Source organism: Hippopotamus amphibius, chromosome 8, assembly GCF_030028045.1.
Source record: "Hippopotamus amphibius kiboko isolate mHipAmp2 chromosome 8, mHipAmp2.hap2, whole genome shotgun sequence".
Classification (NCBI taxonomy): Eukaryota; Metazoa; Chordata; class Mammalia; order Artiodactyla; family Hippopotamidae; genus Hippopotamus; species Hippopotamus amphibius.
The window spans coordinates 107,341,482-107,359,099 of NC_080193.1; the positions used below are offsets into that span (position 1 = coordinate 107,341,482).

The 17,618-nt window shown below is 32.2% G+C and overlaps 1 protein-coding gene across 2 annotated transcripts in view; it reads left to right on the forward strand.

The window, feature by feature from the left end:
* Positions 1-17,618, forward strand: part of PGAP1 (post-GPI attachment to proteins inositol deacylase 1) — a 71,065-nt gene that overhangs the window by 34,983 nt on the left and 18,464 nt on the right. For both annotated transcript variants that reach the window (XR_009055075.1, XM_057745226.1), the window contains exons 11-19: positions 485-531; positions 922-973; positions 4,678-4,755; positions 8,099-8,174; positions 11,579-11,652; positions 11,759-11,810; positions 12,545-12,611; positions 13,040-13,148; positions 14,798-14,836. Coding sequence is in view for 1 of the 2 variants with exons in the window: in XM_057745226.1 (XP_057601209.1) it covers positions 485-531; positions 922-973; positions 4,678-4,755; positions 8,099-8,174; positions 11,579-11,652; positions 11,759-11,810; positions 12,545-12,611; positions 13,040-13,148; positions 14,798-14,836 (594 nt within the window). In the remaining variant the exon portion in view is untranslated. The remainder of the gene's footprint in view (positions 1-484; positions 532-921; positions 974-4,677; positions 4,756-8,098; positions 8,175-11,578; positions 11,653-11,758; positions 11,811-12,544; positions 12,612-13,039; positions 13,149-14,797; positions 14,837-17,618) is intronic.

Here is a 17,618-nt window from a genome sequence, read left to right on the forward strand (position 1 = left end):
AATGAGAAACTAAAAAGCTGTACTTAGATTAACTGTTATTTTTAATTACTTCGCTCTGGATTTTTTTTCTTTTTCTGTTTGTGTGAAAGTCCACCTTTAGTTATTTGTTCTTCTGTTTTTGTTAAAATGTAGGTTACTTTCTCTGTAACTACCTAATTAAAGTGTAGACATTGCTGAACTCTAAAAGTGTTGGTTCAGAAATTAAAATTGCTTGGCAGTATGCTGTGGCGAGATAACCCATCAGGGCACTCTCATACTGCTGCTCCACATTACTTGCTTACCGGTCTGTGTTGATATTAGACTTCTTTGCCTAGCCTTGACCTGTTTGACTTTTGAGAACATTTTAAATACATTTCTAATAATGTTATTATTTTATGTTTCTGTTATGCCTACTGACCCTATCATAAACCGTGAAATGCCTGTTTTTTATATAATTATTTTCTACAATATTTAGTGTGCTTTGTTTTGTGTTATTAATCAATAGGATACAAATAGTTGGATTTTTGGCTGCATAAACAGCACTTCTATGTGGTAAGTGTTTTGAACATAAGGTCCTCTGTTGTTCATTTTTCTCAACATAAGATATACTCAAATCACAGTTTCAGAATAGCTTCAGATATTCTTAAGCTCATTTTGCTACTATACTAAATTATAATATTTATTTTAAAATTAAAAATAAAGAAAATTAACATACTAGTAATTTTTGCAAACACTGATTGTTGGTTGCTGGGAAAAACTACTTTTCATTCCCCAAAGGACTGTGTGGATAAAGTGTATTGTGTTAGACTTCTTAGACTTGAGTTCATTAGAACTGTCTCTGATATGTCTGTAGATGGTTTCTTTGTGCTCTGAAGCTTATTTATAATTTATAATACTTTAATGTATTTGTCCTTTAATTATATTTTCATATTTATTTCCAAGCCGGCAAGGAGTTGATTTATCATGGAAAGCTGAACTGCTGCCAACAATTAAGGTAAATTATGGCTTTAGAATGTTAATATCCAGGTGAAAAAATATTTGAGCATGTAGGCATGTACAGTATATTCTTGGATTAATTCTTCTAGGTATTAAATAAACTTGAAATTTGCTAATGTATATTTTAGAAATATTTTCTCTAGAGATACATTTAATGGAGAATAACATGCAATTTTTTTTTTAGCTTTCAGAGGTGAAAACTATAAGGCATCAATCTTAAATAAAATTAAATGTATATGTTATAGCATCATACCAAAAGATAACATTTTTTTTTTTGAGATAGATAAATTTTTAAGATTCAGTTTGAAGGTTTGTTTGGAGTGGTCTGTCTTAAAATACTAAGCTGAGTATAGTCAGTTAATTTTGGGAGAGGACCTACAGTAGGAAGTAAGCATCTCAAAGAGACATAAAACAATTTTCAATTTCAATATCATTTGTGGTTAAGCACTTCAGTAACTCTCTACTTTTTATCTAGTACTCCGGGGAATTTATTTAATAATTGTTAGTGATTTCCTTAAGCAACTGTGGTGGGTCAGCAGGTGTTTATAAAAGACTAAATAACTCACAAAATCTATTGTTGAGAAAATAAATCTAAAATTTGATGAAAATTTCTGTTCTGATTTTCAAATTGTATTTATTATAACTGATAATTGTATGCCAGAATTGATAGTTTTTAGTCTTTAAGTAAATCTGTACTTTAAAGTATATTGTCATAATGAATACTATATTCATAGAATTGAATGTGAAGTCCTCTGGTTGATCCTGATCATCTCCCAACTCCAGATAGTTATTTGTGCTCATGAATGTTTACCTGTATGTATAGTCAACTCTGTACTATGCCAATGGGAGGAATGATGACAGGATAAATAATGGCAAGTCACTTACACTTGACTTTGGAATGATTGCAGTTATTTTTTCTGTCACCTTGGTCAGTCTCACTTTGTGCATGTTCATTCATATAGCTTTGTATGGATAAGACAAATAAGTTATTTGACTCATGAGAAGATTCTTAAGGTCTCTCACTAGTTCTGTCCTGTCTAGGCAGGAGCAAAGCAAAAACAGAAGTATTAGGATATACTTACTGATCAATCAGTCATGAGGTATATTAAATATTTCTTTGACTTTCCAGTTTGGATATCCTTTCCAGTCTGTAATTTGAGTTAGGAAGAAATAAGTGATTAAAAACCTGATAAAATATTACTTTGCTACTGTTTTTTTAAAAGTTATTTCTTAGATCATAACATCCTTATGTTTTTTTTTTTTTAAAGTCCCAAAGATTTAACAACGTATTCATCTAGTTCTAGGCCCCTGTGTTGTTTTTTCTAAATGTAAGAAACAGCTGGCTGAGTAGTAGAAAAAGTTCTTCCAGGTGCTTACTTTCTATAGTAAATACTAGAGAAAGTGCCAGGCAGCATTAAAAGCTTACTAGAATTAAGGGAGAAAACTGGCAGAGAAAAGTTGGAAAATGAGGATTGTAATACTCTGCTATCTTAGGCATTCTCAATTTGAAGAGGATTATAATTATTAAATGCAAATAAGCTTTTCCGTTGTAATAACAATCAAAATTATACATATACATGTGTTAGCCATTTATAAAAAGCACACAAAATTATTTTGTCATGAACTTGAAGGGAAAGGAAAGATTGAAGTGAAAATATCTTGTGGGTTTTATTCATATTTATATCATCTCAACAAAGGTAATGTCAGATGAGAATCATACCACTTTTGGCACCTCTGCTGACTGAACTGTTAATAAATAGATGAAATCCTCCAGCAAACCACTTGTAAATTCAGTTTAGGGCCTTCACAGCATCAATCATGTGGAATTTTTCTGTCATGGTACAATGAAAACACAAACCTCAGCAGGCCAACAGTTGGGTAAGCCCAAGTCGACTTACTGCTAAAAACAAACAAAACAATTAACTTTGAAAAGAAATCCAAGTTATATGAGAAAAATTACCTAGTCACTATTGTGCCGAAATCATACTTTAGCACCACAGCTTTGCCCTTCACACAGCAGCAGAACTTGAAGGGTTTCTCACATCCAAATGCAGGTGTTTGATTTTCTGTGTGTTGCCTCAGCATTAAGGTCATTTTACCCTAAACACTGAAAAATTTCCAAACTTCATATTAACCTTACCTGTTGATGTAACAATTTCATGAATATTATCTTGCCAGATTCCTACTTAACATTATAACTATATGGGTGCTTAACTTTATTAGTAAATGTATTTTGACACACTGATAACTTTTTTAAAGTATTCTGATCCTAAAAAATACTTCTTGAGAAAGAAAATTATTCTTGAGAATAAATACCAAAAGCTCTCAGGGTAGATAGCTTCACAGAGTAACCATGGTTCTTTCTAGTTAATTTATCATTAACTAAATAAATTAACCGTTAACTAGATAAATTACTAGATAAATCAACCGTCTGTCTGGTTGGTTTCAGTTGCCTTTAGTTTTGGTTTGTGTGGCTCTTTCAAAGCCCTTTAATTTACATTAGGCCTTTAATTTACATTAGAATATATGTCTGTTGCAGAGACTTTGCTGAGTAAGTTGAGGTGCAGACTAGGAGTTTAATAAGCACTCCCAGGTGAATCTTGTCAGGTTGTTTGAGGACTACTCATTCAGGGTTCCCTTCAGATCTTCTGTGCAATTTGCCCACATTGGTGCTTCTGAAGAACAGTGGAGATTAAGTGCAGAAATTTTTTTTTTTTTTCTTCAAGAACTTTTATTGAGATACAGTTGACATACAGTAAACTGCATATATTTAAAGTGTACAATTTGATATTTTTTTATTAGTAATGTATATATGGCAATCCCAGTCTCCCAATTCATTCCCCCCTAACCCCTCCCCGCCACTGCTTTCCCCACTTGGTGTCCATGTGATTGTTCTCTACATCTGTGTCTCTATTTCACGTGCAGAAATTTCTTAATGCACACAGATTGTCACAACATATAACTTACTTCCACCCTCCACTTCTACTGTCAGGACAAAAAAAAAAAAACTTGAAAACTGTATTTGGTGGCCTGGCTTTTTATTAGGTAGACCAGACTCCAGTCTATTCATTCCTCAAAATATGGGCTGTAAGATATGGTCTTAGTTTTGACAAGAGAATAGATGTTCATTAGGTGAGGTGTATTATTAGACTTATTGTGTTCATGTCACTTACTGAATAAGTTCCAGGGGATGATGTTCATACACATCATCAGCTGGCAACTGTGTATTGCTTCTCTAGATCAGAATCATTTGAGATTAACTTGCGTCGTATTGAGCGTCATTCATTCGTCAGCTATTGAGTGCTTTTTGTCATATGCTACCAAAATGTAGAAATCATACTGTAACATTATACAAAACAAGTAAACAAATTATAAAAGACAGCAAATCTGGAAATAATTATGTAAAATAGTTCAATTTAGTGTTTAATGTCATTTATTTTACATGAAGGGATACAGTTCAAGGAATATTTTTGGCAGTCCATATTTACATAATTATTAGAAATTTGACTTTCAGCATGCTTACTGACCTGAAAATGTACACATGGGCATTTTATTAAGTACTGAACATAAAGTTTGAAGTCAGTTTTTTCATAACTTACTAAGTAAGAAATACGTGTTTGTAATTTATATTTCTCTTAACATGCTTTAAGCTCTATACATCCTAAGAAATAAAATCAGCCTTTTTTTTTAATCCTTTTTTAGTCTCTGACGTTAAGACTTCAAGACTTTCCATCTTTGTCTCATCTTGTTGTTTACGTACCATCTATTCATGGAAGTAAGGTAACAAACAAATTAAGGTTGTTATTGGAATGTTTTGGGGATACTTATGCTAAATATTTAAGTTATTTTTTGATGAATTCTTCAGCTTAGGGCTTATCTAAAATAGTGGCCAGGCTGGTGATCCACCTAAAACTGTCTAAATCATTAGGATCATCTACTCTAACTTGAACTAAGCAGAATAAATCCAAGTCTCTTTGTTTCAAGTGGGAATTAGTTCTACTTTATCTATCAGTCTTTCAAAATGTTAATTATTGAGTACCGTCTTACGTGCAAGACTCTTCCAGGAATTATGGGAGTCACACAAATGGGAAGACATGAACCCTGTTCTCAAAAAGCTACTTGCTGTTGGGTGGGGGCAAGAAATAGATTTGGTAGCCAGGGGAAGCGTGAGAATGAAAGAGGTACCCAAAAATGTATAATACAGATCAGAATGTAGCAAATCCATGAGAAGTGTTAAAGGGGGAGATATCTCTGATTGATGAAATCAAAAAAGACATTATTATGAGGTGATATTTAAAATTGCCTTAAAGAATGGTTAGAGTTTTTATAGGTAGAATGGATATTCTAGACCTGGTCTATCTAATATGGAAGCCACCAGCAAGTGTGGCTATTTAAATTAATTAAAATAAAATGAAAGTAAAAATTCAGTTCCTTAGTTGTATTAGTCACAGTCCAGATGCACAATAGTAACATCATTGCATAAAGTTAGAATGAACAGCACTGTTGAGAGAAAGGAATAGTAAGATCCAAAGATGGAAAGTGTGGGATATGTTTGGAAAATAGCGAATAAGTAAATTGTAGTTTTAAAAGGATGGCTGTCAGGGGTAGAATAGTAGTGGAAGAAAAGTCTGGAAAAGTAATTAATGGCCATATTGTGGAGGGCCTTGTTTGGAAGATTCAGGACTTTATAGAATTCAGGAGTTAGTAGGGAACCGAAAGATTTTTCACCATAGTAATAATGGGATCAGAACTATTTATTTTGGAAAATGAATCTATTTATGGTGTAGGATAGATTAGAAACAGAGAGACCAGGGATTAGGAAGGGTGTGTTAGTGAAGTGGGAGTAGAAATAAAAGGATGGTGATTTTTGAGAGAAGTAGCCAGGGAAAGAAGATGATGGAGGTAAAAGACCCTCTACTCCCCTTTCCACATTTCACCCAGCAAACTTGTCCTTCAAGATCTAGCCTAAGTGTCCCGTTTTCCTTTTCTAGGCTACTCCAGTAACCTCTCACTTATTCCCATGATACTTTGTTTATAACTTCCTTGAGGAATATATTACACTGGACTATATTTGTTTATGTCTTTATTGCCATCACCATAGTGTGAATTGGTTGAGAGTAAGGACCAGATAGCTTTTGTCCTACTTTGCATCCTTAACCTTTAGTGACTACCACATAAACACTCAAAAAAATGTTTCTTGAATGAGAAAGTTAATGAAATTTGGGGCCAAAATCATAGGAAAATTTAAAGGAAAAAAGAAAAGGGGTTGTAGTTAGGAGACATCTCAAAGATTGAGTCTCACGAGTACCTTATAATGGATTCATTGTTTTGTTTTGCTTAGCTCAAGTGAGAGGTAATTCAACATCTTCAATACTTAAAGCTCTCTTTAAGGGTTTTTCTTTCAGGTAAGTTGGTTTTGAATAAATTTAACATCTTCCCAAACTTGGAAAGGCCTCCTTTGGTTATTCCAAGAAATTAATGAGCCTTTTGCAAATAGCCAGTCTTAGCAGCCTAATAAATAATGTGTCTTAACGCTCTTGGAAAGTAACACTGCTGACTCAAGTGTGCACACCTAGTCTCACAAGGATGGTAACTTAGACCTTTCATAATTTCTACACGTCTGTTATAGCTAATCATCAGAAGGTTACATATACTTAAATAGCCAGTGTAAAAATTTTTTGAGTCAGCTAATCATCTTAATATATTTTTCCAAATGTAAATATGGAATTACCTGCATTTTTTGATTACAGAAAACAAAATAATTAAGTCCATTAGAAATTTACTTACCTTGTATATTTTGGAGTCTTTGAATTCTTTCTTCTTTGGGTAAGGAGTTATTCCATAAAGACATGGCCAGATTTTTAAAGCAATAATAAAAGTAGTATTATTTTAAATAGTTGTTAAAGTAATTTAAAACTGCTTCCCTATCTCAGGCAGTGTCTCACCCAAAGATACTTGTAAAAATGTAATGAATAATCCTGTTCAATAAATGATTTCTCTAATCTTGTAATAACTGTTTTCTATAATGAAAATATCTGTGTTCTTTGCCTTCTAATTAAAGAGAGTAAAAGTAAAGCCCCTTAGTAAGTTTTTTTCTTTTATACCCTCGTGTGCATGTGCATTCTAATAGCATTTTACGTCATCTCTTTTTCATTTTCAAAAGCAATCAAAACTCCACCCAAGAGGCAAACATAATGCAGCTTAAAATACAATCCACGGTGCAGTTCCTGGAAAAGCCTAGGAGAGACCCCACTGGCTTTCCACTTACTGTAGACAGCAGACTACTTGCTAACTACTAACTTACAGTTAGGTGTCAGACTAATTTCTTCCTCAGCTCATATAAATAGATCAGTTTGGTTGGATTGTGGAAATGATTTTAATGAAACCTTTCTTAGTGTAGACAGCTGAGAGCAAAGTTCCTTATGCTGCTGTGGAAATGTCACTAGACAAGAAATGTCATTATGGAAATTGCAGTGATACAGATGTCACATTTTGGGTTCACTTTTTTTGAGGTAGTATTTTTTTTTATTTGTGTACACAGTGAATCTCTTTTCCATTTACTATAACCAGTGGTTAGCCTGAAATAATCTTATATGAATAACATTGGCCATCTGTAGATGAATGGCAGTATGTCTCCAAAAGCCTTTTGTAGTCTAATTAGACTGCTGAAACATAATAAATATGGGATTTTTAAAAAAGATGTAACAAAATCACATTTCCTTTTGACTATGAGAGTGTTCATAGATATATTATCTAAATTCATAATTAATCTTGAGTTAATCTTGGCTCTTAATGCTTTGATCCATCCTTTATGGTCCCTCTTCTACAAGCATCTAAAACTAACCTACAGGAAAACTTTGTTGTACATTTGTTCTTATAGAAATGACCCTCTAATAATTTATCTGTTAAGATTTTTCACCAAATTTTCTTAGCTTACCATCTCTCCTTGAGGAATTCATGCCCCCTAAGTATAGCCAGAGTTAGAGTGTGATAGATAATAGATAATACCTTCTTCAAAACTGAAGTTTATAGATTTGTATTTTCAACTCAAATATCAAGTGAAGATATTTTACTATAAGTTTAATTCTATTTTTTCCTAATAAATCAATGTTTTATACTCCAGTTTGTTGTAGATTGTGAATTCTTTAAAAAAGAGACAAGATCCATACAGCTTCCTGTAACTCATCTTTTTTCCTTTGGTACGTACTTTGATTTTGGAAATATTAAGAATTGCTTTTATTTTTAACAGATTGCTGATTTATTTTGCCAATTAGCTGCAATAATGCAGAGCCCTGTAACATTATTTTTGTCTGTTTCAAGTGTAGTTCTTAGAATAACCACATGATATGGCTCAGTGGTTTGATTCTTATTTAATACTGGGCCAGCAGTCTTCTGAGAAATGAACTTTAAAATAAACTTATCCATGATCATATACATTTGCAGGTAATTGTATATATGTGTTTTCACATAAACTTCTACTACATATAGGCCCTTTTTATAAAAGGTTTATTCTATGATATAAATTGCTATCTGCCCTATTAAGGTTTTAAGATTGCTCTAAATATTTTTTCCCATTTTTTTTTTGTTGTGGTAAGATACACATAACTAAATATTCCTTTAAATTTTATTTTGAAATAATTTTAGACTTACAGAAAAATTACAGAAAGAGTATAGAGTTCCCATATAGGTCTCATTCACCTTAACATAAACAATAAAATTGTCAAAACTAAGAAGTTAGCACTGATACAATACTGTTAACTACAGTTTATTTGGTTTTCATTGGATTTTCCACCAGTGTTTTTCTCCAGGTTTCCGTATTGCATTTAGTTGTCATGTCTCCTTAGTCTCCTCTCATCTTTGATGGTTCCTCAGTCTTTCTTTGCCTTTCGTAACTTTGAGGCCCTCGAAGAGTACAGGTGTGTTATTTTGTAGAATATCCCTCTACTTGGCTTTGTCTAATGCTTTCTTATAATTAGATTGAGGTTATGCATTTTGGGCAAGAATATCACAGAAGCGATGTGTACTTCTCAGTGTATCATATCAGGATATATGATGTCACTATGTCTAATTACTAGTGATGTGGATCTTGACACTTGGTTAAGGTGGTGTCTGCTTTCTCCACTAAAAAGTTACTGCTTTTCTTTTCTTTTTATGATTAATAAATATCTTGGGGGAGATACTTTGAGAATGTGTTAAGTATACTGTTTTTCTTCAAAATAACCTACTAATTTTAGCATTGGTTGGTTTATCTAGTCTGAAGTAATTATTACTGGCATTCTATAATTATTGGAATTCTTCCTAAGGGAAAGTTGTCCCTTTATTTTATTTATTGGGTTATGATACAATATTATTGTTATCTTTTTCTTTTTCTTTTTCTTTTTTTTTTGCTTAAGTTGTTCCAGCTTTGGTATTGGGAGCTCTTTTTAAGCTAGCTCTTGTGTCCTTTTGGCATGCCTATTTTTGTCAGTATTTTTCTTTCGTATTCCATTCATGAAAAGAATCTGTTACTTGAAAGCGAAAACTTCCTTTTAAAGTTTTTATCCCTCCTCCACCGCCCTTTTTTTGTTTAGTTGAAGAATATACAGAACAATACAGAAATGACAGCTCTGAACCACCTATCTCATTAAAAATAGCAAGCTTATAAAACAAGAGATGCACCCTCCCTACCTCAGATTTTTATAGTTGTGACTCCATGATTACACATACCATATTCAGTTCCATCTTCATAGAGGCAGATTCTCCTTGTTTTAATTTATGCTCAGCTTAACCGATTAATACTGTATCATGATAGGAAACTGATTTTGTAGACATAATGGGTATAGGTGCTTCTGGAATACGTTAAAAAATTTTAAAAGTTAATCTATTAAAAGAAAAATGGATCTTGATTTCTTCAGATGACAAAATGAAATTTTTATTGTTGCTAAAAATTACTTTGCCAGTATTATGTAACGGACGTCCACCAGTACTTATGATATCTTAGATTTAATAATAAATTAAGACTTTAATTGTTTTAAAAGTGAAAACATTCAAGGAAATTTATGCTTTGATTACTGGTGAATGTTTCATTTTAAATTATAACACAGTCGAATACTTGCAGCTTATTTGTTGTTCTTAATCTCCCAAATGGGCCTATCAACATTTTAACAACGATATTCTTTCTAAAATCTATAGGGTGTGAGTCAGGCTAAAAAAATATATATTTTTTTAAAATTAAGTACAGTGTTCAGCTTCTAATTTCCCTTTTGCCATATTGGAAAGCAAAACTTTTAATTCTTATCTCCTGTTAGAGTTTTTTAAACACCCAAAAGTTAGACCATCTTTCTTGTGAAGTGTAGCACAATGAATGATATTTTATTTTTTTATTTTTTAAAATTTATTATTATTATTATTATTATTATTTTGGCTGTGTTGGGTCTTCGTTGTTGTGTGTGGGTTTTCTCTGGTTGTGGCGAGTGGGGGCTACTCTTTGTTGCCATACACGGGCTTCTCATTGCGGTGGCTTCTCTTGTTGCAGAGCATGGGCTCTAGGCACTCAGGCTTCAGTAGTTGTGGCACGTGGGCTCAGTAGTTGTGGCTCGCGGGCTCTAGAGCACAGGCTCAGTAGTTGCGGCACATGGGCTTAGTTGCTCGGTGCCATGTGGGATCTTCCGTGGATCCAACCGTGTCCCCTGCATTGGCTGATAAATTCCTTAACTACTGCACCACCAGGGAAGTCCTGTGAACAGTATTTTAAATTAGGTTAAGTAGAATGTGAACTGTACTTCAGTTTTACTAGTTTTTCTCTTGTTGTTCATTTTGAGTTGCCTTAAATTCAGTGCTATATTTTAAAATAGTGGTTACAATAGATACTCATCAAAATGGTTTCTAGTTGAATGTCTAAGTTAGCATTGTGTTTTAAAAGTCATTTATTAATCACAGATTGATGGCACACCTTAGATTTAGCAAATTTGTTTCATGTTGATAAAATTTCCTGTGTCTTTTTTTCTTAAATCCAATTATTGATCCTATAAAATAGTTATGAGAATGCAACATTATGAAAAAACTGGTTATGTGTTTTAACTGGTGCTAAATGTGACTGACAGAATCTTAACACCATACAGTATTTATTTTTTAATTAATAGAATTTCGTGATATACTTGGTAAATATTTCAAGCCTTTTCTGTCTATTGCACAGTGGTGGTTTGTCTTATTGTTTTCTCTTTTCAAAGAAGCATCTGAACACTTGCATTTGCATATTCTTATCCAGAGGCATTCACATCTAAGTGGATGTGATTTTTTTAACTTGATTAAAATGTTTAAAAAAAGAAAAAAGATCTACCAAGAAAGCATACCTTTTTGAAATCAGAGATATGAAGCAATTTTTTAAAACAGGTAAATTTTGTTGAATGTCATTAGAAATGTTATGTTTTGTCCAGAATTTATTGAAGGAGGATCAGATTTTTAGGAGTTCACTTCTCCTTACTAGAAGCAAGAACCTATAAATTCTTTTTTAATATTAAAAATCTGTTGGCATTATTTAGACATTGTTTAAGCAGTCAGTACTTTTGTACTTTTTAAAAAATTTTTTGATATTCTAAGTAATGTAATACTTTTAATTCAATAGGATTGTCTTCAAGGAAAGTGATATTAAATACAAGCGGCCTATTCTATAATATAGAGCTTCTGAACTTTGGACAGGTAATTACCTTGATGATAACAGGACTTGATTTTACTTTACTGTTTAGTTAAGCAAACTTATAAACTTGTTTTTTTTTTTTTTTAATTTGTGTGGTTAAACTATTAGATATACCAAGCTTTTAAAATCAACGTGGTAAGCAAGTGCTCAGGAGTCAAAGGTAAGTGTATTTTCTGAAAAAATTAGTATTGTCATTTGAAGATCATTAGGTCTTCACTTGAATTTTCTGTAATACTTATTTTTCCATATATTTTATGTAAATTAATATTAAATATATAATAATAGAAAAGCTGTTTATACTTCCAGTGGATTTAACATAAACCCTTTCTTAACAGTAAGCATCTTCATCTGTTTCAGTTTAAATATCCACATTTATTATTTTTTTTATATTTATTTTTATTTATTTGGTAGTGTTGGGTCTTAATTGCAGCATGCGGAATTTTTGTTGTGGCATGTGGAATCTTTAGTTGCAGCATGAAGTATTTTTAGTTGTGGCATGTGGGCTCTTAGTTGTAGCATGTGGAATCTAGTTCCCTGACCAGGGATTGAACCCGGGCCCCCTGCATTGGGAGCATGGAGTCTTAACTGCTGGACCAGCAGGGAAGTCCCTAAATATCCACATTTAAAAAATACTGTATATCTTGCTGTCTTATTGTAGTAGTAATTGATATTTAGCTGTTTAACGTTTTCCAGTTTCTTAGTCCTTCCCTTATGCTCTAATATCTTAAGTCTAATTAAACATCGTTATTAAATAATTCTCCATAATTTCTTATTGTGTGATGTAACTCTTACTGATTATTTTTTAATGAAATGGGTAATTGTGTAAATACGTATTATAGTAGTAACCTTAGTAATATAAGCTTAGTAATACGTATTTCCTTTATATTTTCACAGAAGAAATTACTAGTATCTATAAACTTCATATTCCCTGGTCTTACGAAGATTCACTAACCATTGCACAGTAAGTATATGAAAGAATTTACCTTAAACTTTGGTGTTTTTGAATAATACATGTTCTACTTAGTTTGTTTATTTAAATCATAATAAAATTTTAGAGAAATTATTACAGTGCCTCTTAGTAAAATGTAGGTATCCTTTATGTAGCATTGTGCCCATGAGATAATTTAATCTTATAAGATAACATATAGTATTCTTATTTAAGCGATCCAAAATTTAAACCTTTCTTGCTTCAAAGATGAACGTCTTTCCACCCTCTCCCCCAGTTTCTGTGTCCTAGAAGACTGAATACTACTGGAAAAGTGTCAATCCGTAGTAGTGTGTGTTGTATCTAGCTTCCTTATGTTGTTTCACTGCATTGTGCTGAGGATTGATTTAGCCATGGTTGTTTCACAGCATTTTGTATTTGAGAATTGATATTGATCTTTTTAGGGTTCCATCTTCCACAGAAATTTCTGTGAAACTCCATATTGCTCAACCAGAAAATGACAGCCATGTAGCATTATTAAAAATGTACACATCATCAGACTGTCAGTATGAGGTAAGTTATATGTTTCCTTAATTTTTAAGATTTAGTTATAGAATAAATTGGAAATATATTTTTATATTTGCCTCAAATATATGGTGATGAGAAAGCTGATTAATATAAGAGATAAGTTATGATACTTTAAATATTCATTTTACCTATTAGCACCACCTCAGTATTTCCTTATCTGGACCATTGAAAGTATATACCTTAATAAGTAATAGAAAATAAAATAAAAATTGAGACTGTAGATCAACCTTCTCAATTTGGAAGCCCAAAGTCCAGAATCCTCCATAAGTTGAAGAATATTATGAAATCAGCTGACATGGCTTTACTGCAGTAACTGGCATGATGTATATTTTCCGGTACTACTGGATAGGCTTAAGGATCTTCTTTTCATGCATTATTTTAAGCTCTATTAATCATTAATATGTGCAGTTTAGTACCTGTTGGGTTTGTTTTTTAATCACAGTGGATCTCTTTGCACTAAGAGAAGGGAAATGGATTCAAGAGTAACATTTTATTTACATAAAGATTCATGAACTAAAAGAGTTCCTCTCTGTATGAGAACATACCAGCTTCTAAGGATTCCACATTTAAGTGCTTGAAGTATACATTTCGGTGGTGGTTTTAATTTATGATTTCTACTCCACTGCTTTAACTTGGATTCTTTATTAGAACTAACTTTCTTAGGGTAAACTAGAATTGGTAGGTCAAATGAATATAATCTGTCCTACAACCAAGCTTCAGTATGACCTATATTATGAGTTATTTTAGGTTTCATGGAATTTATTAATGCTTTGATATCTTACTTTCTGTTTTTAACATTGAAGGATTTTGCAGGGATATAATGGTTTTCAACTTGTGCCTTCATATTTCTAATATTACTATAGAGGCGGTAAGAATTGTGTTAGTAATTTGGCTATACTGCACGTTCTCAAAATGTCCATGTTTTTACAAATACTTTACATTTTCAAGGAAGTCCATGTATTGACAAAATACAGTCATTTTACAACTTCTCTATGAAAGATGTATTTCCTTTTCCCTGACTTCCTAATATCAAAAGAGGTATATTTATGGTATAGATAATTAATGATGAATTTCTTTTTAAAATACTGTCTTGGCTCAAATTTTATTACATGGGCTGTTTTTTCCTGGTATTATATCATGTAAAACCTATTTTTATGAAATTTACTCAGAAGTGTTTTAGCTTAACGGTATTTAGTACAATATAATTGTAGGTTTGAGATTTTAAAGTACGAGTTACATAAATAAGTTGATTAATTTGTGTTTAATTTTTCAGCAAACCTATGGATAGTTTCTGGACTCAATTATTCAATAAATTCCTTTAGCTTGTATGATCTGGTAATAAGATATTCTGATTAAATATTCTATTTAGTAAAGTGTTACCACGTGTATCATAGCATTCATCCAGTTGTCAAAGAATTAGATGACAGGAAAAAATACTGAACAGCAAAAGTACAGTTGATACGATTTAAATGTTGATGGTTCAGAGAATTCTTTTAAGATCTTGAGCACCTTTAGAATCGTCATTATCAAAAAATTAGTGATTGTGCTTAGCGTTATGCAGAGTGCTCAGTTTAATAAAATGTGAACTAGAGTTAAGGGAAAATAACCTTTCTTTAATAATTGTTTTAAACTAGGTGACAGTTAAGACTTCCTTTTCACAAATACTTGGACAGGTAAGAGAGACTCCGTATTGATCATTTATTGCCTTGTGAATAGATACTGTAAGGCAGGGGTTGTAAACTTTTTGTATAAAGGACCAGGCAGTAAATATTTCAGCAGACCATATATAGTCTTTTGCTGTTGCTGCTACTACTGCAGCTACTTCTTTCTCCTTTTTTCTTCTTTTTCTCGTGTTAGTAAAATCTGAAAGCCATTCTTGGCACACAGGCCATAGTTGGCCACCCCCGGCCTAAGATGATGCTTTCATGTTTGATACTTCCTAAAAATGAAAATTGACTCCTCATTTTCAAGAGAATTAATATTTTTGGCTAAATGGATGTCATATTAAGATTTCATGTTGCTTATACTACGCTATAATTCATAGTCCAATAAAATCTATTGGCTCTTTCATATAAATAAGCGTTTTCCAAGAACTTTTTATGTTGTGCATGCTCAATTTGTAAAAGGTAAAAATAAATTATATTAAAAATAAACATGTTGAAATAGATTAAATTCATGTGGGGAGTATCTTTCTATGATTCATAGGCAAATAGTGCATGAAAATAATTTATCAAGTTGTAGAACTATTATATTGTTTAGCACTATTATAATTTGCAGAATTGTACAATCTGGACATAAATAGATAATATTGATTAGAGAAATTATAGTTTTAGAATTCACTAAAAATGGTACTGTATCTTTTATTACTTTCATGTTATTCTTTTGGTCTGTTATGTTTTGCAGTCTAGGCATCGTAGTTTTTAAGTCATTTAATTCTATAATTATAATAAAACTCACAGATTAAAATTAAAGTAGAAACTTTTTACGTGCATTATCACATTTGATCCTGACAACAACCTGGTGAGAACTAGATTGTGATTATTATTAAATTTGTGAACATTAGAGTGTGTAAAGCTTCTGTGCTGCTTTAGAAAGAGAAGATTAAATTTTAGTATAAGTTGGAAATAGCATCATGGATAGTTACAATAAATACTCTAAAATGTTAAGGGACCAATTATTCTCTTGGAATACAAGGGAAGAATTCATGCTATTGTATTTTTAGTATGCCACTGTGCACGGCAGTGTGGCTGAGGATATGACACACTCTCTTATCCATATCATCCCTGGGGCTCATAATTCAGATTAGTGACAAGAAAAGTCAAGTTTGCTTGATACTCTATAGTCAGGTGTGATTATATGCACACCAACAAAAAACAGACTAAAAAAAAAAAAACAAAACAGACTAAAATTCTTATTTAGACATGGAAATTTTTCTAAAAAATGATGTGTGTTACAGGATCAGAGGTGGGTACTTTTTTTAAATGTTGAAGAATTCATGGCAATTGAATTAAGTCCTCAAATTATCGGAAAAATAGGAAATACTCTTCCTTCATGTTTGTTTCAGAATTTAGCTTGAGAACACTAGGAGGATGAATTTGGTTTTGTGTATCTTGTCTTTTAAAAATCATTAACATTTTCAATATTACTGATTCAGTCAGAGAAGACTGGGAAGAAGAGGACTAAAGAGAAACCACTTGATAGAATCTTTAGCCTTTGATTAGATAACTTTTCATAAAATTAATTTTTTTTTAGAAAAGGAAAGAGGAAAATATACTTAACATATTCTTTAGTCTACTCTTATGAAAGGACAGAAAATAAAGTGAAAGTTACTTTCTCAAGAGAATTGTTTAAACTCTAATAAATCATTTCCATGTAGGAATGAAGCCCAATGTTGCCCAATCTTTAGATTTTAAAAAAGAGATACTAGAAATCTTAATTTTTAGATAAAGTATTTTAATTTTTCAAAGTTGGCATCTAATTCAAAAATGTAAAGAAATACTGTGCCAAATACTAAACCAAATGAAACATGTCTACAATTTGAATGTGACCCGTGGAGGCCAGTTTATGGTTGTTGATTGTTGTATCTGTGGGCCCAGTATGATACTTAATCCTTATAACAATGACCGTCATTAAAAAGAAACTTCATGTTCAGGATACTCTTTGTAGGACCTCTTACAAGATCTCTGAAGACAGTGAAGGGCATTAAAGGTTAATAATAGCGGTGAATATTTTCTAATCACCTACTTGTGCCAGTTATTATTTCAAATGCTTTACACAAATGAACACAGTTAAGCCTCAGACTTCCTGTGAGATAGTGCTGTTTCACTCCATTTTACCGATAAGGACCTGGAGAGAAGGAGGGGTAAAGTAAGTTGCCTAAGAGCTAGTGAGAGGCAAAGCTGTCGTCTGAACTCAGTAGTATGACTCTGAGCCTGTTATGCTATTGAACTTTCCTTTCAGTACTCTTAATGACTAAAGTATGCTGTGTATTTCCTAGCATGTCATTAGCAGGCAATGAGCATCATTTAGTAATAGGTAGGAAAATGACCTTTTCAATTGCCCTTCACGCAAAGCTACAAACTGTAAATCATGAGTATGAGCTTTAAGTTTTTTGAGTTTTATCAATTTTAATCTGAGAATCCACAGAGGAGCTTCAGGGAGACCTTGAACTTGCTGACATTTTATGTAACATTTTGTATAAGCATTCATTTCCATAGCTTTCATTAGATTGGCAGGGGAGACTACATTTTCTTAAAAATTCTGTGGATTGGAGAACATGCTTTAAAGTAATTTCCTTTTAAGTTTTTAACATTAAAAGAAGAACGTACACATTATGTTTTTGTTATATGTATGTTTTTTACAGAGATTGGATCAGCTGATAGAATGACTTGAGGTGCTGTAACATAATGGTCATGAACTTAGGCTTTGAGTTAAATTCCATTCCACAAGATTTCC